This window comes from Terrapene carolina, unplaced genomic scaffold, assembly GCF_002925995.2.
Source record: "Terrapene carolina triunguis isolate 2854851 unplaced genomic scaffold, T_m_triunguis-2.0 Scaffold193, whole genome shotgun sequence".
Classification (NCBI taxonomy): domain Eukaryota; kingdom Metazoa; phylum Chordata; order Testudines; family Emydidae; genus Terrapene; species Terrapene triunguis.
This window is the reverse complement of record NW_020664544.1, coordinates 3,253,791-3,279,019: the sequence shown is the minus strand read 5'-3', so window position 1 is coordinate 3,279,019 and position 25,229 is coordinate 3,253,791. Positions and strand designations below refer to the sequence as shown.

The window sequence follows — 25,229 nt, the reverse complement described above, 5'->3', positions numbered from 1 at the left end:
TCACTTTACTGCTAATTGTCTTTGTGGGGGGCTGGTCAGTGGGTCCCTCAGGCCCACCCTTGGGGGTCCTGGCACTGATTTCAGGGTCATTGCTGTTTATAGACGATTGGCACAAGGGAGGGAAAAGGGGGGTCACATACAATGCCATAGCCAACACCATGGCTGGGGGGTGGGAGGAGCCAGAGCCTTTCACCGGCAGGGCCTGGTGGGATGCAGTGACGGTCTAAGAGCAACGCCCAGACACCATGGTGATGGGTGCAGTATAAGAATCTAGACAGCCAGAGGGGGGCCTCCACTCAGGTCCCATGGCGCTCCCCCCCGTCGCTGGCACTAACCACTCCCCTCACTGGTAGTGAAGCTGAGAGCTGCATGGGCCATAGAGAAGCTCTGGGCTCATGAGGGTTGGGGGAGCTGTTCGCACTTGGTGGTTCTCCCTCTGGGTGCCTGGTGTTCTCCCAGCGCCCCGGGTGCGGCTGTGTGTGCTGGGACTGAGGGACCCTTCCTGTCCTCTCCCACAGGAGAATGTGGAGCTGGGGATGTCGGGGCGCAGGATTCGGGCCTGGATCCGAGGGAGATCGCTCCGCCTCACCGCTCAGAGCCAGGGGAAAGGTAGGGAACACCCCGCCGCACGTGGCCAGGGCTGGATTTCCAATTAGGCACAGTAGGCACATGCCTCGGGGCACCTAAAAGTTAAAAGTGGGTTAAAAGTTTCATTTTTTTTTATGGAAAATACAAAAGTCAGCTATAGGCGGAGGGGGGGGGCACTGAAATGGCACCTAGGGCATAAATCCAGCCCTGCATGTGGCTTGTGACAAACCCACAGGAGCTGAGGGACCCTCCCGCGAAACAGGGTCCCAAGGAGCCTCACAACCCCACCGCATGGCGGCTCACCGTCACCTTCCCTGCCCCACACGGGGAAACGGGGCTGGGGATAGAACCCAGGTGTCCTGGCTCCCTGTCCTGGGCTCTAGCCCCAGCCCCCCACAAGCGCTGTGTTCTCCCTGGAGTGCACCGGACGCTGCCCCCTGCCATCCCCGCCGGCCAGCCCAGCTCCTGGCCCTGGGCACTGCAATCCCACAGCCTGGCCAGGCGACTCTGCCGCACCCGTGGGGGACTGTTGCTAAGAGACGGCTCAGGAGCGTTTCAAACAGCGCTGAGGCAGAGACCGTCCTCGGAGGGCTGCTGGTTGGGGGCGGCGCGGGGGTCCGAAACTCCAAGAACGTGAAAAGGTGCCTACGGGCCTAGTGATAATCCACAGCTAGAGGGACAAAGCTACCTAGAGAAATATCCGTCTCTACGCCCCCGGCCACACCCATCCACTCAAGTGATTGATTTCTAAGGCTCCCAGTGTGCCAGTCGCCACCATCTTACTGTTCTGACGCCAACAGCCACAATCTCTCATCGCTCACGTTTCGACGGCTTCGGTCTCTTCCGTCCCCGTGGGTCCCAAAGCCCTTTGCACCCACGGGAATTGCTTGGCCTGCCAGTGGGCTGGGGGGGGGACAAGACAGCTGTTCAACCGCGCACTGTCGCACTGAGGACATGAGGACAAACGGATCGGGGCAAGGTACCTTGGCAGAGCTGGGTGGATAGGGGAAGCTGGAGGTCAGGACGGCTGTGTGCATGTATCTGGGAAGGAGCGCAGCACGCAGGGGCTGCTTGCACAGCGATCGGATTAAACTCCGTCGAACCTGGGGCAGCCACTCTGCCCAGCTAAGGCTGCAGCGACAGGGGACGGAGGGGGACTTCGGTCACCCCATCGCACTCCCTGCTGGGAACCCCGCTTTCAACTGGGAACGCCCAGTTAGTGATCTAACCTCTGTCAAGTCCGGTGCCACCTGGCGGGAAGTCTGTGTGATTGCAACACTTGGGTAAAAGCAAGAGGAGGCTGTTTATAGACAGGAATCAAGTCTGACCCTAACCCCGGGCCACAGATGGCTTCACGGCCATCAGTGCACTGCCCGCCACTGCCATGCAGACCAGCAGGGCAATGGTTAGAGGCAGAACCCAGAACCTCTTGCTCCACAGCCCCAGCCTCCTCCCACGGGTGCTAAAGGAGCACACCAATGCGGCTACACGGGAGACCCCGTGGAGTGAGTGCGGAGCTGGGATGTCCTGGGTTCTAATCCCAGCTCAGGACTGAGAGCCAGGACTCCTGGGTTCTATTCCCAACTCTGTGATGTGGGACACGCCCCTTCTGCCTCAGTTTCCCCACCTGTGAAAGGAGGATCAATGTCCTGACTCCACTCCCAGCGAGAGGGGCAGAGGGTTAACATGTGCAAAGCTCTTTGGGATCATCAGAGGGGCGGGGGAGCAGGCCAAGAGCAGCCTGAGCGAATGGGAGAGGCAGCATGAATGAGCGATGGGGAATTTACAGGGCTTGTTCCCTTCCCCTCCTGGTGGGAACCCCAACACCCTCAGGGGAGGGGGAAGCTGCAGCAGATGCTGGATTGCAGATGATTTATTGAGCAGAGGGTCTGCTTGAGTTCTGGGAAAATTACACTAGTGCTTAGAGACTGCTGGGTGCAGCAGCTACATGGGACAGCCCCTTCCCCCAAAGAGCTAACTAAGCAAGAAGATCATTATCCCCCTTTAAATGGGGGCGGGGGAAAACTGAGGCACTGAGTGGGGACATGACTAGCCCAAGGTCTCACAAGGCATCTGGAGCAGAACTAGGAATTGAACCGAGGTTTCCGGAGTCCCAGCCTCAGACCATAACCCGCATCAGGATGTCCGAGGGCCAAGCCTGGGATGCTGACTCGGCACTGGCTGGTCAGGCTGATTGACTAATTCCTTCCCACCCTGCATCTTCTCAGCAAGCCATTTCTCAGGCTGGTGGAGCAGCCTCAGCCCCAACCGACGATGAGGGTGGAGTGGCGGAGGGAGGGGGTGGAACGCACCCACTCGGGATGGGTTTAGCTGATCTCTGGGGCTTGTGTCCAGGGGAAGGGGGCAGACGTTGAGGTAAGGCTGGTGCCCTGGGTACGGTCACTGGGCTGGGCAGAGCGGCCCAAACTGGCCGGATGTAGGGCTGACTGTTTCTCGGAAGAAGGGATGGTGGTTTGTGGTTAAGGGCCAGCACTGAGCCTCCAGACTCCAGGCTCTATTCCTAGCTAGCTCTGGAAAGACAGCGGTTCCTAGCGCATCGGAGCAGGGGACTGCGAGTCCAGGACTTCTAGGATTTCTGACTTAGCTACAGCTTCTCTGTGGCCAAGTCACCTAGCCTGGGAAGTAGGACACCTGGGTTCTATTGCCAGTTCTCTGTGCTAGGTCCCTTATTATTAATTATTTGAATTGAGGTTGCAGCTAGGAGCCCCGGTAATGGGCCAGGTGCTATGCGAACATATCCGTGCCTCGGTTTCCTTATCTATAAAATAATGAGCAGCATGACCCTCCCCTCTTTCCCAGCAGAAGGCAGAATAATGCTTGTAAAGTGCTTAGAGATCCTGCCACAGAAGAGTCAATTATTACCCTCTAGACTAGAGGCTCTGCTCTCCTGCCGAAGGGGGAAAGTACTGCCAGCTGCTGTCGTTAGGCCACTGGTCTCGCCTAAGCATGGCTTTCCAGGCTATGCTTCTCCCCAGCAGGGCGTTGGCGCAGAGAGCCGAGAGATTGCTTGCTTGAGGCTGTGTGTGCTGGCAGATTGCCCAGGGAGGGTTAGTATGCTGTCCTCGGTGCTCTGGACAGGGGCTTCGTTGGAAGGGACGTTCCGGACTCAGAAAGGGGCGTCAGCATGGACCCATCTGCGCAGGGACCAGCGAGGCATCCTGACCTACTCCCCACACTCGAAAGGGCAGCACTGAGCAACTGCCCCAGTGCAATATGGGCAACTCCCCCCTCCTTTCCTGGCTCAGGCCTCTGCAGGAGCAGGGTGCCAGGCCTCATGGTGCTGCAGGAGCAGCAGTACCAGGCGGGATGGAGCAGTGCTTGGAGCCAGCATGGCTGGGGAGGACAGGACTCTGCGTTAGGTTCCTGCCAGGAAATCCGGCTGCTAGAGTCCAGCTCTGTATCCACTGGGTGCCACGATTTGTGGAGCGTTTTGTCGAGGGATCTGGCCATCTCGGAGTGCTCTGAGCCCTCTTGTCACCAGGGGTCTAGACACCAGCTCCCCATGCCCCTCAGAATGGGTTTAATGGATTATTGTTTATTATTCATGTTGCAGCAGAACACAGAGTATCCAGCTGCATAGCCAGGCACTGCACAGATGTCCCTGTCCCAAACTGCTGACGGTCTGAACAGACCAGGCAGACACAGGGCGGGAGGGGAAACTGAGGCACTGACTTCTGCATTGTCATGGATTGTCCAGGCATTGCACAGAATTAACAGACAAAGCCTGAGTCCCTGTCCCCATGTTGCTGTCCTGACCCCAGTGCAGGGGAAACCGAGGCACAGAGTAGAAAAGTGACTTGCCTGATGCAAGATTGAGGGGGGCAAAGCCAGGATCAGCACTGAACACCCCAACGGGGTTAGCCCGCAGAGCTGGGGCCAGGTGTGTTGGGCAACAGACACGCAGGGGATGGGGCCGCCTCCCCACGCCCAATGAAGGACGATGGCTGCTTCAACAGCATCTCCTGTCCCCACCCAAGCCCTCTCCTCCAGCTGCAGAGGGAGAAATGGGGAATGTGTGCTGCAGAGCCATGGGTGAGTGGGTGGGGGTCTTTTTTAGCTCTGACGTCTCCCCATCCGTCACAGTTGTTTCTTCCACGGCCGGGGTTGAGAGAGGACGGCGCGGGGGAGGGCACTGATTGTGTTTTGAATTTTGAACATTAATCCCTGCACGTTGCACAAGAGTCTGGTGGAAAATGCTGTCCCAGCACTTTGTCAGGATTTACGACTCTACTGCTGCTGCTGGCTGGGCACGCACACAAAATCTCTCTGTTAAGAGCACCAGCTACCTGGAGGGGGCGCCACTGCAGCAGCAAAGGCACCTGGGCAGGAGCATGTGTGGGCACAAACAGGCTGTCGGCATGCAAGTCAATATTATGTGTGCCCACAATGCACGCTCACCGTGCACCAGTGTACACCACACATACTCAGACCTGCACTCTGCACAGTCATCCTGCACAAGACTATAGCAGGGCTCGGAAAAGAACTAGATAAGTTCATGCAGGATAGGTCCATCAGGTGTCCCTAGCCTCTGTTTGCCAGAAGCTGGGAATGGGCGATAGGGGATGGATCACTTGATGATTCCCTGTTCTGTTCATTCCCTCTGGGGCACTGGGTATTGTTTGCTGTCAGAGACAGGATACTGGGCTAGATGAACCATTGGTCTGACTGCTCTTAATCGTCTTATGTACAAACCTGCAATACGCAGCCAACCCTGAACTCAGACATGGACTATGCACACCCACCACTGAGGACGTGGGCAGTCATGCCCAGTGGTTAGAGCAGAAGTCAGCAATCAGAGCCAATGGTTAGGACTGGGTTAGCTAGAGTAAGGCAAGGCTGGATCGAAGGCAGGAGCAGGGCTGCAGGCACTATCACAGCCAGGGGTGGCTCCAGGCACCAGCACACCAAGCATGTGCCTGGGTGGCAAGCCGCGGGGGGCGGCCTGCCGGTTGCTGTGGGGGCGGCAGTCAGGGAGCCTTCGGCGGAATGCCTGCGGGAGGTCCACCAGTCCCACGGCTTCAGCGGTAATTCGGTGGCGGCTATGCCGAAGCCGCGGGACCGGTGGACCTCCCGCAGGCATGCTGCCGAATCCACGTTACCAGCGGACCTCCAGCAGGCGTGCCGCCGAAAGCCACCTGCCTGCCGTGCTTGGGGCGGCCAGAAACATAGAGCCGCCCCTGATCACAGCCGTGAATAAATTATTCCAGCAGGTGAAGCAAGCAGTGACCTGTGTCTGCTGCTGGCTTAAGAACAGTTCGCTGACTCTCCCAACCAATCAGGCAGCTTATAGACCAGCTACCCTGGTTAGATCGCCTGAGTCGGCCTCTGCAGTAGGCCCCTGATTCCTGACCCTGCACACAAACATGTGCGATGCACAGTCACTGTGCACATAGTTGCACTATGCACAACCACCGTGTGCAAAGCTGCGCCATGCACCTACGCGGTACACAAGCGCACACTGTGCATACACCCAAGCACAAGTACCTGTGCCACAGATGGGCAGATAAGCTCAGCAGGACGAAGCCCAGCGCTGCGCTGTCAGGTCATGCAGGGGACTCCCAGCCCCTTTGCTGTGCAAAGGGATCAGCCCGGACCCCAGAAGGGGGCTGTGTATGGAGAGGGACACCCCTGGAGGCAGTACAGAGGCCCGACACGCAGGGCAACCCTTGCCCCTGCCCTGAGATTTCCCCCACTGATAACAAGTTGGAGCCTGAGCTTAGGGGCAGCTCTGTTCTGTGACTGTTCAAATTCGTCTTCCAGCTGTGCCTGACTAACGTCTGGGCTGGCTGGCACCTCCCAGCCCTCTCTCCGTATCCAGGCAGGGTAATAAACACCCTGGAGTGTATTAGGCCCGGACACGGCTGCTCTCGTTCTGCCAGTCTCCCTGGTGAGCCCTGAACAGTGCAGGTCAGACATATGTTGCTCTTGGCCAGGGGCCAGGCATTGACAGGGCCCTCTGCGAGTTATGAAATCCATAATGAGAGTGCCGGCCCCACCTCGCACCCGCCCGCGAGTTCAAAGGGGCACGGAGAGTCCCGGACAGGGGAAGAGACAGTCAGACCAAGAGAATGGAGCACAGGGGGTACTGGACACAACAGAGCCTCCATTGCGTGGGGCTCCCAGAGTTGGAGCGGCAGGAGGGCAGTGGGTTGAGATCGAGGGGCAGGCAGAGTTGTTGTGGGGGGCAGCCCAGGGCTGGAATAGCCAGGGGGCTGCGGGCTGGCGTTGAGGGGCATCAGCCAGCCACGTGAGAGAATATTGCAGAGCATCTGTCCACGCTAGGCCTGGCCTTCTTTGTCCTTCCTCGTCACCCCCCAAGCGCCCCTGGACCCAGGAGACTCCAGATTTGCCGACCACCTTGGAATCCCTGGAACTGCCCCTTGTAAGCAGCTGCCGCTCCGGGCCTGGGCGGGTGCCTGGCATCTCAAGTCCTGGCGGGTGGCGCACGCCCCTGGGGTCGGGGCGCTGCGTTGGGGAGGGGTGGCATGGAAAGACATTCGCCTGCCTGGGGGACTCGAGGACACAGACCCCCCCAGGGAAGCTGCAGAGCTGGAGGGGGTTGGCGGTAAAGCTGCTTCCACATCCAGGGCTGCTCTGAGGGTCGGTCCATAAAGCCAAGGAAAGGCCTAGGATGGGGGACACACCTCGACGCATCCCCACCAATGGGCTGTGCCTCTCCCCAGCTCCCCTTACACCCGCCGATCAGTCAGGAGGGGTTCATAACGCCGGGAGGGGGAGTGCTCTCAGACGCACCCAGCCGGGCAGGGAGGGGGAGGCACTAACCACACTGGCTGCCATAGGGCATGGGCACCCTGCCCCAGCACAATGGGCCCATTGATTCAGGGCAGGGCGAGGAGTTGCGAGAGTCTCGTCTGGGCCAGGGAGGGGCCCGTCGGCACCTGGCTGGTGCCAGGGAACATTCCTGCCAGCGAGGGCGATGGGGCTCAGAGCCGGGTCGATTCTGTGCAATGCGGAAGCCTGATGCGCCCCAGAGGTGGTTTGCAGGCCCGGCTCGTCCTTCGGGACGTAGGAGCCCCAATGCCTGTGTTTGGTGAGGGGCAACAGCCTGGATTTATGTTCCTTAGTGACCGGGCAGAGCCTGCCCTGGGTGGGATCCAGAACAGGGCCCGTTTCCTGGCCAGGGTGAAGGGCCCCAAAAGGGGAGACTTCGGGTTGGCGGGAGGGAGAGCAAACATGGCAGCGGCTCAGAGCAATGGGCCTTCCGGGGGGCACTGCTCCCCTTCCTCCCACCCAACCCCCCCGCCCCGGCTGCTCAGGGCAGCTTGCGGCCCCCGAAATGCCCGCAAAGGGTCGAGAGGCAGGTTGGCACCCCCAGAGGGCAGGGCCTGCCGCAGAGAGGTCTGTTCCCGGGCGGGGGGGCACACACAGGCTGCTAAGAAAGCCCTGAAGAATTAAGCCTGTGACGGGGGAGAGGGGGAGACTGGTCCAAGGTCACACAGAGCGAACCCCGCTCTCCTGGCTGCTAGCCCGGTGCCTTAGCCACTAGGTCAGCCTCCCTCTCCAGGGCTGTGGTGATCACAGGCTCTTTCACGGCCTCACGGGCTGAGTGAACCCACGGCCCTGTCTCCCTCCTGGTCCAGCATTCCCCTGGTCCCCTGAGGTTGGGACAAAGCCTGATGCAAACAGCGGGACCATGGGGTGCGTGGGGATAGTTGGCATCTCCCAGTTCCCGGCTATGCCGAATCCTAGAGGCTCGGCTAAGGAGAAGGGGCTGGGCGTGGGCGTGTGCACGGGGGGAGTTATCAACAAAGCTACTGAGTTACAAAGTTAATAGCAAAGCAGGCAGCCGCAGCGGGGCCCTGCACCTGCCACGGGGCCTTTTGTTGATCCTGACGGGCCGGTGAAGCTGTTTTTCCTCTCCCCGGCGTGATGTCAAGCAGGGGGCGTGTGCTGCCAGCCGCCAGCGAGGCAGGTAGATAAAGGATTAGAGCGAAACAGGAATCCCCAGTTTTTCCGTCAAGCCAGCAGAGACGGAGCGTCTCCCCACCTCTGGGGCCAGGTAAGCGGCTGGTTTGCTCCCCCCACACACTAGTCTGGACGCGGGGGCACGGTTTGTAACGCGGGGGCGAGGGCAGGTGTGTGACCTCATGCTCCTCCGGCCGGCAGGGCTCAGGGGCAATATCCCTAGTTTCAGACTAACGCGCTCTCTCTTCCGCCATGGCTCTTCTCTAGCTTCGTCGGTTCTTTGTTCCACCCTCCCCTTCCTCACCTTCTTCCTCCCTCCATTCCTACCTTTCTTCCCTTCGTTTCTCTCCCCCTACCCCGCTTTTCCCACCTGCTCCTGCCGCTCTGGCCCAGCCAAGCGAGACGGGAACCGGGCAGAGGAGACGCCCTCGGGGCAGGAGAGCTGGGGCCTGTGCGGTGCCTTGCTCCTGGGGTGTCTGCAGAGGCGGGTGATAGGTGGGAACGAGACCCCCGTCGGCCATCGGGAAGGGAGTAGCCACAGGAAGGGATTCCCGGGGAGCACCTGTTTCTGGCTGCAGCAACTGCAGGGCAGACCCTAACGAAGCCAGGGCCTCCAGCGACATCGTCACCTAGGGAACAAACTCTTCCCTGCAGGGCCAGGGGGCTGATCGTGAGTCTCAGGAGCGAACCCGGAAGCCCGGAGTCCAGCACCTGACTGTGTGCTGGGTTTATTATCTCAGCGGCTGAGGGGGCCCCCCCCGGCCTCTATCTTTGTCCTCCATCGATCATCTCCAGCTGCCTGGGTTACGGGCAGATCTGGCACCTCCGCGATGTGGGGCTTGCCCCAGGATGCTGGAAAGTGCCTGCAGGGGCAGGCGATGGTCAGGCCGTATTAGGGGTACCCAGGGCAAACAGGCACCATTGGTACTGAGCAATCTGACGCTAGCGAGCGCTGACCCGATGCCACGGTGATGGGCAGGGGTAAGGACCTAGTTAGGCCCGACTAGGAAATACAATAGAGTAGGATGGGAGGAGGCTTCTAGCGGGAGCGGCTTCTCCCCAGGAATATCCCAGCGGGGCCAGGTTACCGAGGAGAACAGCGATGGCTGGAGGACCTTTCTGAGGGCCGGATTTTGAGCTCGCAAAGAGGAAGGGCACGGAAGCCGGGGGACGAGGGGAGCCCTTCTTTACTCCTGCCCTAAGCTGGGTCTCTCGTCACCCTGCTCAGAGCCAGGGCAACGGACGAGCAAGACATGGCACAAATGGAAGCCCGCTCCAGTGTAGCCAATGGGGCCGGCCGAGCCAGCCCGCCTGGGACCCCCTGACTGAGCCCTGCTGGGGCAAATATGCTTTGGCCTCTTCCCTCGGGTCATTTCCTCTGCTGCGGAGCCTGTGTCCAAGGATGTCAGCAAAAGGCCCGCATCCTTCCTGCATCCCAGCAGGGCTTTGTCCCCAAAGCCAATCGTCCCTTTCCCTCCCATTAACCCTTTGAGTGCTGCCCGCCCACTCGGGGACTGCTCAGGGCCGGCAGGACCCTACGTACATGTCCGTGCCCCCCCGAGGTCCGTGAACCAGAGTCTGGCTATCCACGCGGCTGCCAAGCGAAGAGTTCTGCTCCTGCTGAGGTGGGGAAACTTCCCAGCCTCTCCCAGCCAGTGCCCTTCAGTCCTGTGGTTGAAATCACACCAACCCCTGCTGGGCCGTGTGGCCTGGCACCGCTTGGAAGTTGCTTGCACATTAAATGCAGGCAGACAGCCTTTTTATGAGATGCTTTAATGGCTGAGCTGGGGGGTGGCGGGCAGGTGAGGGCGTAGGTTACTGATTAAAGCCCTTGGTTTGTGTTTGCTGGGGGGCCGTCAGTGCTGGATGGTCTCTCAGCGGGTGGCAGGGACAGAACATCCAATGAATTAAGCTCTGGGGTACCCGTCTTCCCCACCCGCAGCCCATGAGCTCAGCCAGGCACGGCTGTCCTGAGCTCACCAGCAGGCTGCAGAGCACTGGGGCATTCAGGGCAGGGATGAAAGAAGCAGCGCGTCCGTGAGCCAAGAAATGCTGCGCTCTGGCTGGTTGTTGCTGGTGCTTTGTCAACCATCACTAAGGCCCGTACGGGCAGGCTGGGCGGCTGCTCTAGTCGTGTTTAAACTTTAAACAGCTTTCATGGGCACGGTTGGATTTTAAAAGGTTCGAAATCCAAGAGCCTGGGAGGTTCTAAAAGGACCAAGCTCCTTAAGCCTATGAAGTTATTGATATATAACTGTGTTTTGATAAATGCCAGCAGTGCACAAAGCGCTCCAAGTCATGGGGCCAGAGCATCAGCCAGTGTAAACTGGCCTGCACTCATTGCACTCTGCTGATTTAGACAAGCTGAGAATTCGGCCTGTTGTCCCTGCCCCAAAAGTGCTTACAGTCCAAAAGGAAGTTCTTAAGGGTTCTAAAATCCAGAACCCACCGAGGTTTAAAGCGGTCTCCATTGTAGAACCCAGGAAGTTCTAAATGGTTCTCAGTTTGAAAACCCACAAAGTTCAAAAAGTTTGAGGTTCTAGAGCCTGTACTATCCTGAGAGATTCTTTGTATTGATTAGAAACTTAGAAAGTCAAAGAACCTGTCCGTGTAAGGCACATACTCTAGAACCCAGGATGTTGTCAGTAGTTGGTTGGGGGCTTCCCACCTGTCCAGTTCTGAGCTCTCAGGCATCTCAATCTTGGAACCCCTCTTTCCCTGGGAGCACTGCTTTTCATTGCTTTTTGTTCAGGCTCCCTTGTGGCAGGAGATCACACAGATCTGTGAGGTCCCGGGGGCAGCGTCTTACAGGAGGTGGTTGAGATAATGGGCTGAGTTTCAGGCATGGCATCCAGGTTGCTTGGAGCATCAGACAGTGTTTCTCTGTGCGGTTAAGGAAGCGCCTTCGTGCTTTGGTCTGGCTTCGTTTGATTCCAATATACCAGTACATTTCCCCACTTCAAGCCCTCCCATCAGATTCTCCATTTGCAGAGCTCTGATCCGTCACAGTCTTTCCGCCTTGTCGTTTTGTCAAGGATAAGCTGTTTCCACACCGGGATGCCACTCTATAATCTGCACTTGCCCATTGCAGCAAGGTCTGGGGAGGATGCCGACTCGAGGGCCGTCTTCTCAAACTATTTGGATCAGGTGTCTCTACCCATATTTGTGGCTCCTGTCTCTCCTTCTTGTTTGCTGACAGCTTGGAATTTACAGAATTCATGAATCTGAAGATTTGTGATGATAAGCACAAATCGTAACGAGCTAGCTGTGTTTCAGGGGAGATGTAAAACTGAGGTCCCAGCCACTTGTGGCCATATCATTTTGCTCATGCTTCGCATTATAGGCCTGTATTCTAGCCAAATTCCAGCTCTGCCTCCTTAAATTCTCCTTCATGTTTCAACTGGATGCGGCAATCGTCACTTAAACTCTTGTGTAGCATTGCGGCGACTGTTAAAACAGCTGCTGTGTTTCACCCTAGAGGTGGCTGCATTCAATGGAAAGTGAGCGGAATCCTGCACTTAGAAAACCAGGCTCAAACCTCAGTTTGGCTTGCGTTAAATCCACAGTAAGTGGGGGCCACTCTAGATTTCCACCGGCGAAACCGAGCTCTGAACCTAGTTGTTTGGAAAGCCGCTTCGCAACGTCAGGCCTTGAAATTGCTCCCCCCTCCAGCGGCACGCGTGAACTTTCAAGCACAAACATCTTGGGAAGTTGCTCTTGACAGAGCATGAGCCTGGGACCTTGACCAGAGACAGACAATGGACTCTGAGCTTCCTGCCCTACCAGGCAGGCAGCGACCTGAGAAGGGCTGTGGAGAGACAAATATGCCCCCCTCCCTGGGGACTGTAAATAATAAATGAATGATTAAACCCTGAGATCAATGAACCTCTCGCCTTGGCCTGTTGAACAAATTAAACTTTAAATGGGGCTGCTTTCTCCAGGACGTGCTGTTGTTGGCCGTGTACAGATTTCATCAGGGTTGGTTTTTTTAGAGGGGGTGTGTGTGCGTGCAGGTGCGTGCGTGTGGTCGGTCTGTGTGTGCGCAAGTGTCGGTGTGCTAATGGTCTGTGTGTGGGTGTGTGTCTGCATGGGTCTCCTTTTATTTATGCATCTCTCTCTCTGTGTGTGTGTGTGGGAGGGTGTGGGTATGTGTTTTGCATCCTAGCCAGTGGCTTTGCCTTTAGCCAGGAAGTTGTTTTCCAGGAGTAGGCTCCCAGGCAGAGAGCAGAATACGTAGTTTGCAAATGTAGGAGTGGGCGGCAAGTGGCCCAACTTCCTGCTACACTTCATGTCTGGGCCTCTCAGCTGCCCTTTGTAGAGGTGCTTGGAGATCAAAGAAACAGACTTTTCGATGGAGTATTCGGGTACCTGGCTTTCCGAGGTGCAGTTGAGATTCTGGAAGCATTGATGTCTCCGAGTGTCTATCCGTTTGCAGTGTTGTTGTAGCCATGTTGGTCCCAGGATGTTAGAGAGACAAGAGATATTATCTCACCCACCTTATCTGTCTGTCTATCTATGCTCTTTACAGAGTGCTTCTTCTGGTGGTGTCTCTCCCAGGTTGGCGCCCGCCTCCTTTCACCGGAACACATTCAGTTACTTTCAACCCTGTTTTGCCAGGTTGGAGAGTGACACCCCTGCCCCACCCCCAGTGCCTCTGTGAGCCTCACGTAAAGTAACGCTTTGGGGCAGGTCCCCTGGGTGAGGGGTGGAAGGAATCGGGCCTGGGACTCGGCAGGCAGACTCTAAGAATCCGCATCCACATTAAAAGGGAATTAAATGGTCTACACTTAAAACTTGGGTCAGCGCCTAGCAACCCCCTGACCGACACAGCTGGGCCGCCTTAATTCCCCAGGGTAGACGCTGCTATGGGGGCAGAAGAATGTTTCCGTTGATGTAGCTAGAATCGTTCTGGGAGGTGATGTTCCTCCACTGATGGAAGACCCCTTCTGCCGGTGTGGGTGGCGTCTACACTATGGGGTTATGCCGCCATAGCAAAGCCAACAGAGCTGTGCCAATATAGTCTCCGGAGTGTAGACACAATGTAAGTGGCTGCATTCAGCTCTGCATGCACAGCAGGGCTTATGGTGTCTTCAGAGCGTTGGAACCATGGGCCCCCAGCCTCCCCATTTTGAACCTGTAACCAAAGAACCTACCCAGCCCAGCTGGTTAATTTCAGCCTTTCGCTGGTTTTGTTTGGCATGGTGGCTCAGCACAACTTCAGCCCACAGGAATTTATTTCATGGTAAGAAGTCCTGGGCTACCAGGACACTGTCATGCTTCAGGTTACAAACCCCTCACCCAACTGGGGGCCAGGAAGGAAATGTCCCCTGTTGGACTGTATGGATCAGGGAGGAGCATTATTATGCAGGGTTGAACCTCTGTGATCTGAGGGACCTCATCCTCCTCTCTCACCGCAGTTTCATGCTGGCCTAGCTCTGTTGGTCAATGGAGTTATTCCTATTTATACCAGTGTGAGAGAACTTGTATTCCCCTGTGTCCATGCAATACATTGGTACAATGGTTGCTCTAACACTTAGAAGGGACCAGATCCGGCATTGTCTAAAGGATAAAGCAGGATCAGGACCTGAGAATTGACAAAGAACATCGGCTGACGCAGCAAAGTGTTACCAAAAGTCCTTGTGCCGGTGCTTATGTCAAAACAAGAAATGAGTAGAGGAATAAAGAGCCAAAGTTACTGGGAGACGGCAAAGCTGTAAATTGCTGGAGACCAATGATGACAGGCCGTTGATCTTGAGGCTTTTGGGGGCTTGGTGCTCGTTGTAAGTAGTAACTTGCTCCTGGGCTGTACAGTACATACTGGGTGGGTGCATTCTTGGTATTTCCATGTGGGCCATGTTTAGATGAGGAAGATGGGTCATATTTTAGAAAAGATGTTAACTAGAGAGGATCCTGGGGGTCCTCGCAACCAGCCACCAGGTTCTTAAAGGCGTTAACCCTTTTCTACACTCCTGCATAAAACTGTGTAGCAGACACGTCGTTGGACACGTGCTATTTTTCTACCTAGCTACAGGGTGTCTGTCACGGAGGCACTGGAGCATCGGTGCAAGCAATACTGCATTCCTCCTCGCACCCCGTGTGAGGCAGGGCAGGTCTATTGCCCCCGGTTACACACAGGAAACTGAGATGCAAAGAGACTAAAGGCCACGTGGTTAAAGGTATTTAGGCACCTTCTGGGGAGCCTCTCTGCATTGTTAGTTACCTAAATACCTTAGGAATCTGGTCCTAAGTGGCTTGCCCACGGTCACACAGGACATCTGTGGCAGAGACAGGGCACTGAATCCAATTCTCCAGCTCTTTAACGGCTAAATTACCCTTCCTCCCTGTAGCCTTTGCTATGTCTCTAGTGCACTGATCTGAGCCCAAGCCCCCCTTTCTGTGCACACATAAATCAGTCTGACAGGTCAGCGAGCACTCAGCACCCAGGTCCTCAGACCCTGCTGGGGGGTGGGTCATCAGAGCCCGAGTCCCACTGCGACTTGCGTCCCTGCCCTATCATTGTGCAGTGTGGACGCCTTAGCGCGGCTATGAGTACCAGGTCCAGCAATTGTAAACCCAGTTTTAAAATGCAGTGTGAACGCTCAAGCGCGGGCTTGGAATTACCAAGTCCACACACCTGGATTCACAATGCAGTGTAAACATAGGGTCATTCCTCAGCTTTGGGGTCATTGTTTTAGCCCTCAGCAGGACTCTAGTCTCATATGACACTAGGGTTGTATCGTCGCTGGTAGCTACTGGATTAGCAGTCTAGTCAACAGTCAAACTTTAGACTCAAACATTTCCTGTACACTTGTGCAAATCCCTTAGAAGTTTGTGTGAACAACTAATAAAACTGAAGCAGTTTACATGATTGGTTCACACTCACATAACATTTTTATTATAAACATCTTGAAAGTACCTGTGATTACGGCACCCAGGTGCTGATAGACATCTGGGGTGGGGTTTTCAAAAGCCCCTTAAGTGACTTAGGAGCACAAGTCCCATTGAGGTCAATAAGGCTTGTGCTTCTAAATCACTTAAGCTGTTTTGAAAATCATATCTGTAAAGTGTAATACAGTTAATGTATCAGGTATTTCGGGCGTGGAAGAGTTAAAATTCTGTGTGGTGTTTCATGCACGATGCTATATGTGATATGACATCAGAGAAACGTAGCTACCTTGGTTTGCGCTTCTATAGCAGTTTCATCCCTGAAAATTACGGTGCTTAACAATCCAGGGTCAGTATCTTCACCTGCATTTTACAGCTGGGGAAAATGAGTTACAGAGAAGGGAGGGGACTCACCCAGTGCGCCAGAGGCAGAGGCCTGTCTAGAGCCGAGGAGTCCTGACCACCAGTCTTAGGGTGACCAGACAGCAAATGTGAAAAATCGGGACGGGGGGGAGGGGGTAATAGGAGCCTATATAAGAAAAAGACCCCAAAATCGGGACTGTCCCTATAAAATCGGGACATCTGGTCATCCTAAGCAGTCTCCTGCTCCAAGCGTATATGTATGCTGGATCCAGACCTGTAGATGCGTCTATGGGGAGAATGTTTTTCCCTCTGTGGAAATTCTGCTGCGTTTGCAGCCTCTGGCTCCTCAGAGGACTTTAACCCCAGGACTCTGTCTGCCTCTCGGCCCCTCGTGGGTTCTGTTCTAATCCAGCTCATAAGTTTCTCTCGCGCTGCAGTACGGTATGTGCTAGCGGGGAGGTTGACGAAGCAGCTGCCGTGCTGGGCTGAGTTCCACACACAGATGCGTCTCCACGCATCCCCCTAATCTTCTAAACATGCCCCCGTGTGACTCTAGCCTGGCTCCAGGATTCCTTCCTTTTCCCAGATCCCCCCAGTGCCACAGTCAGGGCAGAGAGTAGATTCCAGGCGCCTGCCATGAACCTCAGCCTCGGGATGTTTCATGCTTTGCTGGGCGCCGCCAGCATGCAGGGCGCTGCACAGACGGGCAGCCCCTTCTCCAGGGACTTGAGGATCTAGCGCAGGGACAGACCCACTGGACCACATTCAGAACCAGCATAAACAGGCAAAGCCCTGATCCCTCATTGCCCTAGCTAGGGGGGCCGCTGGGCGCAGGAGCCGTGAGGTGAAGTGGGGAACGGCCAGAGATTATCTGCACTCTGCTGGTCCTCTACCCCTGGCAAAGCCCCATAGAAGCCTTGAAGCAAGGGCACAATTCAAGGCTGGCCGAGCCAGCCCAGGGAACCTGCAGACCCTGCAGAGGAGAGCTGGCATCTCTGTTTACAAGTGCCTGCTGTTCCTCATCAAACTGAAGTTGCTTTTTTGCGACCTTGGGACTTCCCAGAAACGCACTCGACCGTAGAAAAGGGTTCTTAAACTGGAGCCAAGGAATCAAGCCAATTGGATTACATCCCTCAGCAGGTTTATTGCCGTGGCAGCTACAGGATTTGTTCCAGCCGGAGCTAATGGCTGGGCTTGGGCGTCTCCCTCCTGAGTCTGAGCCGGCGGCTGTTCATTTTCACCTGCATCCATGCGGCATGAGGCGCTATCTGAATAAGCCTGGCACCTACCAGGATACAATCGCGAGAGGTATCGATCCTCATGCAGCAGGGCACAAAGCGACGGCTAACTACAGGGGTCAGGAAGGAACTTGCCCTCCTGGGACAGTATTGCAGTGCTCGGTGTGCTGCATGTGGGTGGAAGGAAAACTGCACCTTCCTCTGACTCATCCAGCTTTAGTCACCATCTGAGGCAAGTTACTGGACCAGCTGGGCCCACTGGTCTGCCTGGCTGTGGCAGATCAGGTGTGATGCAGGGCTAGATGGGCAGCAGGGAACAGGGGATAGCAGACTGGATGGAGCCAGTGGGCTCACCCAGCACTCCAGATTAGGGGGATGATGCTGGGCCAGATGGACTTCTGGACTGATAGTCCCTTTGATTTCTCCCATTCACCCCTTAGTCCTGTGCCATGTGAAGCAGTATGGCCTTGTGTAGCAGGTTCTCCCCCTTGACAAAGGCTCAGGACCACACAGCGCCCTCGTTACGACCCGGTGTCTGAACGTCCCGGCCAGCTGGATGTCCCAGATACCAAGGGGGTGAGCTGTAGTAGGGAAGAGCCAGCAGTTCATCATGCTGGGGAGGTCCAGCTGCAGAACTGGTTTAGCCAGAAGCAGGGAGGCGTATGGGCTGCGGGGTAGGGGGAAGAGGTGATCAGCTCCAGTAGGCTGTGTGAAGCAGTGTCTTACCTGCACTGCATGTACCGCTCATGTGCTATGCAAAGATCTCCAAGCACACTCAGGCTGGTACTTTGCTGGTGGTTCCAGGGGGAATCCACTCCTGTGCAGAGGGGTCTAAGCACCACCTAAATATTGGAGGCAAAACCCATTGCTCTGCCTTGGGGAGGTTTTATGATAAATTAGTTTAAAACCATAGAATTTGTTGCCTACTAAACGATCCCAAGTTTAGCAGATTGATTGTGATTGGGAATCATGTCCTCTTTTTCCCAAATGCAGCCACCTTTGGAGTAGAAGGTCACAGCTGTTTGTAACAGCTCACAGCAACACTATATAACAGGTGCAGTCAGAACATGAAGGAGAATTTTGCACCCCGTTGAATCTCTGGGGTGGAATGTAGGTCAGCAGAACCAGTTACCCTAGACTGGAATTTTGCCAGGATACTGAGGTGAACACCTGGATTCCAGTACAAGGTACAACAGGATTTAATCACTATAAGGGCCTCAGATTTGCATCACATCCATGTGATGGGGACAACGGAGAAAATGTTCACAAGCGCCCGAATGATTTAGGATTGAAGGCCCCTGGACTTTCAGTGCCGAAGGCCATGCCTTCCTCGCTTACTGGAGAGTCACCCTGTGCCTGCGTGCGAAGAGTGCCATTTTCCAGATCGCCAGCACGCTTTCTCCCACAGGATCAGCACAATCTCCCATCCAAGCACAAACCCAGTGTAATACTGCTTAGCTTGGACCTCAGCGGCAAGCATAATGGTTGTAAAATCAGCTGGCTCCCAAGCCCTTGTGCTGAGCCTGTGTATGGGGCTAAGTCGTATCCACTGTGTGCTGATTCTCCCCTCTCTGGGCAGGTTCCATTTGGGCCCTATGTTGAGACAATTAATAACTTGGCACCTGTCTCATCTTTAGGCACCAAAGTACCTTTAAAATCTGACCCTCAGTCCTTACTGGACAGGGTCCATTCCCGGAGGGTTCAGAAATCCTAGCCAGGATTTACTGATGATCTTGCCAGGGAAAAACTTTTCTCCCAGGACGCCTAGGAGCCAGGCATGGGGAGGGCACCTGCTACCTGTGAGCTTGCTGCAAAGTCAGGGGCGGATCCCTCTTCCCACTGGGAAGGGGCTCTGGATGCAGCGTAGCAACTGGAATGGGCTCGCTGGGCCCAGTCCAGCACCGGGGACTGACGCTGCTTGAAGGGCGTTAGATGAATGGGGGACTCCTGCCACCAGCTGAGTGGTTCCACCTGTCGGTGGTTCCCAGTCCCCCAGCCCCTGCGGAGGGAGCACCGCACCCCATTTCCTGTAGGTTCCCTAGGGATCAAGGTGGGGCCCTGCAGCCATCCCTAGTGCACCCTGCTCTGACATGGTGGCTTCTTTGAAACCAGAAAGCAAAGGGCGGGATCGGTCACTCCCTCCCTTCACACCTCCCGTCCCATTCCCTCCCCAACACTCCTGTTCTGTCCAAGGCAAGTCAAAGGCCTGGGATCTGCCACCCACTGCCCATTACACTCCCCCGCCCCCCTCTCCCTGGGGGCAGCCCCCCCATGCCAGGGGGCTGCAGCGGGAGCAAACGCCCAGCATAGTTGGGTGGGTTGTGGTCCCACACCCAGTGCCTCGGTGGTGCCTGGCAGTGCCCGTTGCGCAATCCGCCTGGCGATCGCTGCTTTGTTTTGCAGTTTGTCTGGGGTGGGTGGATGTTTTCGAGCGGGATATAAAAGGCAGGAAGCCGTGAGGGTGAATCACAGCTCAGGGCCCGCCTTAAAGGAACCCTGCCCCATTCCCTTCGGGCCAGGGTGGCTTGAGTCAGAGCAGTGCGGGGGAGGGAAGGAAACAGCAAGAAGTTGCCAAGCTGAGAATCCAGGTGCCCCCTTCCCCTGCCCACATCTGATGCTCCCTCCTCCTTCCGGCCCAGACCCCCTGCTGGATGGACAACATTGCTGTGGCTGGAGATGTTGGTGTGGGGAGGGCTCTGACCGGCTGGCAGGGAGCCTAACATTGCAGGGGGGGTGCCAGCGTGGCAGGGGAAGTGTCCTTTGCCACCCCCCACCCACCCCCCGTCATGCCCATGGAGCCGCAGACGCCTCAACTTTAATACTTCAGTGATTTTAATGACGTTCTCCCAGGCCCATAAAACCTGTTTGTGTAGTGACACTGGGCGGCGGGGGGGCTGTTTATCTCCCCAAAACTGCGTCAGCCGCAGCCACAGCCAGAATGAGTTGGGCTTGTTGTGCTTTCCCTTCCGTGCCCCCGGCAACGGGCTGTGAGCAGAGCTAGCTTGTAGACAGCATCCCCCCAGTGCAGTGCGAGAAGGGTTAACTCAGGGGCCAGGGGCCGGCTTATGTGTGGCCCCCCCCCCCCCCCGCCCTTGGAGTCCCCTACTATCCCCACTAGAGATTATCCAGCCCTGGAGAGACAACGGGGCTGACTGTGGTGGTGCAGGCCCCCAGACTCACAGCAGCCTGGGCTGCTGCATGACAGCATCCGGCTACCACTCACCGGAGCAGGGATCCAAACTGGTGACGGGCTCTGTGGCCCACAGCCATCCCCCTGGAGCCATTCGGTCCCCATGGAGAGCTAGAGGGCAAGTCTGGTCTGGCAGGCAGGACGCTGGCTTGAGCACTGGGGTCGATTTTCAGCTCTGTTACAGACTCCCGGGACAGGTCACTTGGCCACTCTGTTTCTCAGTACCCCACCTGTACTCTGGGGATAAAGCCCTCCCCTGCGGCACAGGGTGCTGTGATGAAAGGCCACACAAAACCCACCAAACACCCTATTCTCTCTCCTGTCATCTCTCTGAGTGGGGCAGGCTAGCTCCTGCTGAACACGCCTCCCTTGTCTTTACTCCCCTAGCACCACGCTCTGGCTTCACCTTCCCTGGGAGCCAGGAGAGGTCACGTAGGTAATTAGCAACCGAAGATGCCAGCGATCCTGTTTCCTCTGGATCGATCCCTCCAGCGCAGGGCCCTGCAAATTATTTCAAGCATCCCCGGGTCAGTCGGCAGTGCTGAGACACCAGGGAGTGCTGTGGGCGGGAGAGGGAGTCCCCTCTCGCTGGGGGCGCAGCCTGCAAACAGGGGTCCCGGGGTGTGAGGGAAGGAAGAGGAGGCGGCTGAGCTGATAGGAGCAGTGGTGTCATGGGAGCCTTGAACGGGTCGCGTCCTGCTCTCACCTGGGTTGGCATGAATCCTGTGAAGTCAGGGGAGTAACAGGGATCAGAATCTGGCCCCGGAGCCCACAGGACTGGCCTCATTATCCAACCCACCCAGTGTCTATTTCACGCTCCTGCTTACCAGGGCCGGGCCTAGTGGAGAATCCGGCTGCCCCAGCTTGTCTGACTCCATCACAGCTTCTCCAGCTCAACCCCGCGTCTCACCACAGCGCCCGGACCCAGACGGAAGGAGGCAGACGCAACATCACGGCAACACAGACAAATCCAGAAAGCTGCTTTTCTAACCTATCCGTGGCTCTTTGGAGCCCAGCCACCATGGTGATGGGCACCTTAGGAAAACTGAGAGTCGTCGGGCCAGCTGGAGGGGCCTGGCAACAGACTAGGAGTGGCCAGTGGGGATCATCTGGACATCGCAGTCCAGGCTGCTAGCCAGTTTGACCATTGGCCCCTTCAGCGACCAACTAGATGGAGCATGTTGTGTATTTGGTTGCCCCCAAGGATATAACAGAGCAGCTAACTGGTTGCCTCTGCATCTGTGGGTCAGCCTGGGCAGAGGCGCCCGGTCCGGAGCTAGTAGGCTGGGCCATGCCCACCCCAGTAGCAGTTACTCCACAGCAGAGTGTGTGGGCAATGCCTGCCCTGACCTCCGCAGCCAACACAAACCTCTGGGCAAGGTGGAAAGGGACCCAGTACAGAGGAAACACTAATGCTGCCTCCGACCTGGCTCTAGATCCCACCAGCCTCTAGCCAGGCCTCCTGCAAACAAGCGCGTGGAGGAGGTCTGCAGTGGGAAGGGCGGGGCTGTGTTGTGTCACCTGCCCACACGCTGACTCATCCCTTCGTTGTGGATCAAGGGAAAACAATGGGCCAAGAGAGCTGCCAAGGGCAGGCTTGGGAGCCGGTGCCCCGTGGAGGCCAGCTGCCGGATTGTGGCCAAAGGGGCCAGATGCCAGCACCCCCTGCCTCTGATTCTGGCTTTGCAGTTCTTCCTTCTGACACCCGGCACATTGGGGTGTAGCCAGATGGGCTCTAGCTCGTGCCAGCAGTGTAGCTGCTCTTGCCGAAACGCAGACAACTGGAGAGCTGAGCCTGGTGCAGCCTGCAGGGTGAGTCAGTGATTGACACCCAGCATGGGCTGCCAGACTGGGAGACTGGCACCTGTAAAAATCTGGTACAGGCTGCCAGAGAAAGCAGGCACGGAGCAGGTGAGACGGAAGGGTAACCGCTCACGCTCAGAGGGGACACTGGTCAGTTTCTGGAGGTGCCAGGGAGCATGATACCCGTCCTCAGCAAATGTTTCTTTAGCCTAAACCAAATGTGGTGCTGATGGGCTGAGATGGCAGCAACTCCACGTGCAACAAGCCGAGTGACACATGCGTGAGACTGGTGTACACTTAGTGCGAGTGCACGGAGTCCATGTGCAATTAGCCGATTGACTTGGGCAATCGGGATAACTGTGCCCAGAAGACCTGCCTGATTGCTTAAAATTCCTGGCCAAGGCCCCGGGTGCACCCACCGAGCCTGCCGGGACAGGACCAAAGGCGGTGGAAGGTTCCTGAACAAGCCAGCTTGCCCATGTGGCTCAGCAGGGCCTCTTACCACTGGACTTCTCCAGCCCTTGCCTGCTAGATCCAGTCCCACTATCTTGGTGCAACACAGGCCTCTGGCCAAGCCGGCCTCATCTGGGACCATCAGGCGTCAGCTTCTACCCGAGTCATCTGACCCAGTTCAATAAGGGGGCTGTTGGATGTGGCCCGAGGCTGTGGCGATAGCAGGGGAGGGGTTGCACCCCTTCGCACCGCAGGGATGAGCTAATAGGAATCCAGCCCCAGTTCAGGGCACACTCCAGGGGCAAGCGGGTGGCCCTCCAGGGCCGGGAGGGGTTCTGGCAGGTTTGGGTACTTCGTGCTTTGCCTCAGATGGGGCTTTCTCTTTGTTAGGGCCAGAATCTGCTCTTAGCCACTCCGGCGCCCAGCCAGAGGGATCCCACTGACTAGAGTAGCTGGTGGTAATGTAAGCTGCAGCTTTCAGAGCCGATGAAGTGTCAGCTTGGCTCTTTGGGGCGCAGGCACCATGGGGATGGGGTGATCACTGCCCTGCCCAGTGCCGCCGATTCCGCACCCAGGTCACAGATGGTCACCTGGGGGTGGGAGGTTAGAGAGAGGGAATCCCCCACTGTTTGGCTGGTGCCCGGGTGCTCCCTGCCGGCTGCCTCTCCCTGGTGTCGCTACGTGCCCAACCTTCCTATGTGCGTTTAGGCCTCATTCACCAGCGTGGCCCGTTCCTGCCGCAGGGCAGCGCTCTTTGCCCCAGGCTGGAGGAGGGGCGTGCGCCTCAGTGCAGCTCCCCGTGGCAGGAGCTCCAGCGGCAGCGCGGGGTATGGGTGAAGGTGCATCCAGCCCTCTTCTGTGCGGAGCAGGGGTGCCCCCCGTCCCCAAACGGCCGTGGTGCCTCTGGCCCAGCGGGACCCAGGCTGTGGCTGAGCCTGGCGCTCAGCATGGCGGGCGGGGAAGGCGCAGTGGTTGGAAGGAAGTCACAGAGGCAGGAGTAACCATCCCAGTCTCCTCCCTTCCCCTTCTCTCTGCAGATAATGCCATGGACCTGGCAGCGCTGCGGAACGACCTGCCCACCACCTTGGACAACCTGTACCAGGGCCACCTGGAGCAGGACCGACCCCAGAGCCTGCCCAATGGCCATGCCTTCCCCACCGGCGAGCGGGACAAGGCCGGGCTGCTGGCCGGCGGCGACATCAAGCGCTCACAGCCACTGGTCATCCAAGTCAACAGGTTGGGAACAGGGCATTGTGGGAAACTCCATCCTTCCCTCAACAACAGGGTCCCATGATTTTCCCAGCAGTGTGTCTGTCCTGCCCACTCGGGGGGGGGGGGGGGGGGAGAGCGAGTGTCTCGGTCCCCTTGTGAAGCTGTGATTCCTTCACCACCATTAGCCCCCAAGCCACATGGTCCTGGAAGGTTGATCATGTTAAAGCACAAGACTGGGAGTCAGGACTCCTAGGTTCTAGTCCCAGCTCTGCCACTGACTGGCTGTGTGACCTTGGGTGAGTCTCTTCCCCTCTTCATACCTCAGTTTCCTCCTCTGCAAAATGGAGGCTTGTGCCACAACCCTCCCCCACGGGGAGGGAGGGGAGCATCAGCTAGTGGAGGGATCCAGCAGGAGGAGACGGGGTGCAGCCTGCAAGGAGGGGGTGCTTGTTACAAGGCAACCAAATCACTCCACATGAACAGAAAAGAAACCAGAATCTCCCAGCCCCCGGGCTTGGGCCTCGCCCCTGGCACTGGCCCCCGGCCGTCCCATACAGCTTTACTTCCCAAGAAGCCAATGTACAGCCCCTGTGTGGCATTAACCCCCTATTCACTGGGATCCGGTAGTGCTGCAGCCCCTGGGATGGGGAAATGGACGTTTGTGGAGGCACCTTCCCTGCCTTTGAGCCTGGATGAACAGCACTAGGGAGAGCCAAGGGGTTTAGGGTTAATTATTAACTTGCCCGCCCGCCTCTAGTGCTCGGAGTCCCTTTAAGAGCAGAGTGAAATCACCAGGCTGCTGCTGCCTGCTGCCTAGGGTGCAGAGCCGGCTCTAGCGTTTTTCCCGCCCCAAGCAGCAAAAAAAAAAAAAAAAAAAAAAAGCCGCGAGCATGATCAGCGGCAGCTCTACCGCCGCTTCATTCTACAGCGGCAATTCAGCGGCAGGTCCTTCGGCGGCTTGCTATGCTGGTGCCTGGAGCCAGCCCTGCTGGGTGGGGGGTAGCTTTTGTTGGCACAGCTGTCAGTCCCTGGGGAGGGGCGTTTGCCTTCAGGCTCTAGATACTTTGGGCCTGATCCTCCGCCCTTTGTGCTGTTGTTTGCATCGGAAGGTTGTGTGGCTCATGTGATCTCAGGGTGGCTCACGTGTCTCTTACATGGGGGTCTGTGTGGCTCCCATGGGTTTGCTTTACCCTCTAACTGGGCCAAACACCGTGCTGCGCAGGGCAGGGCCGTGGCAGGCTGGGGGTGGAGAGCCAGGCCCCTGCACTGCCCGCGTCCTCACCCCAAACCTCTCCTTTCTGGCAGGAAGCTGAAGGAGGAGGAGCCGCGAGCCTCGTCGCTGCCGTCCATCCCCAACCCCTTCCCCGAGCTCTGCAGCCCCTCCAAGTCGCCCATCCTCAGCAGCCCCTCGGCAGGGCAAGGCCCGCAGCATGAAAGCGGCCCCCACGTAAGTGCACCTGCTCAGAGGCTGGGAGGGCATGGCAGCTCCTGGATGGGTTTGCTGCATTGGCCACAGCGGAGGCTGGACACATGGGGAATCATTGGGCCTG

The 25,229-nt window shown here is 57.1% G+C and overlaps 1 protein-coding gene across 1 annotated transcript in view; it reads left to right on the top strand.

The window, feature by feature from the left end:
• Nucleotides 1-8,429: 8,429 nt before the first annotated feature.
• Nucleotides 8,430-25,229, top strand: part of GRB7 (growth factor receptor bound protein 7) — a 31,216-nt gene continuing 14,416 nt past the window's right edge. The window contains exons 1-3 of the mRNA XM_024205203.3: nucleotides 8,430-8,629; nucleotides 23,505-23,703; nucleotides 24,985-25,126. Coding sequence (XP_024060971.2) covers nucleotides 23,513-23,703; nucleotides 24,985-25,126 — 333 coding nt within the window. The 5' untranslated portion in view covers nucleotides 8,430-8,629; nucleotides 23,505-23,512. The remainder of the gene's footprint in view (nucleotides 8,630-23,504; nucleotides 23,704-24,984; nucleotides 25,127-25,229) is intronic.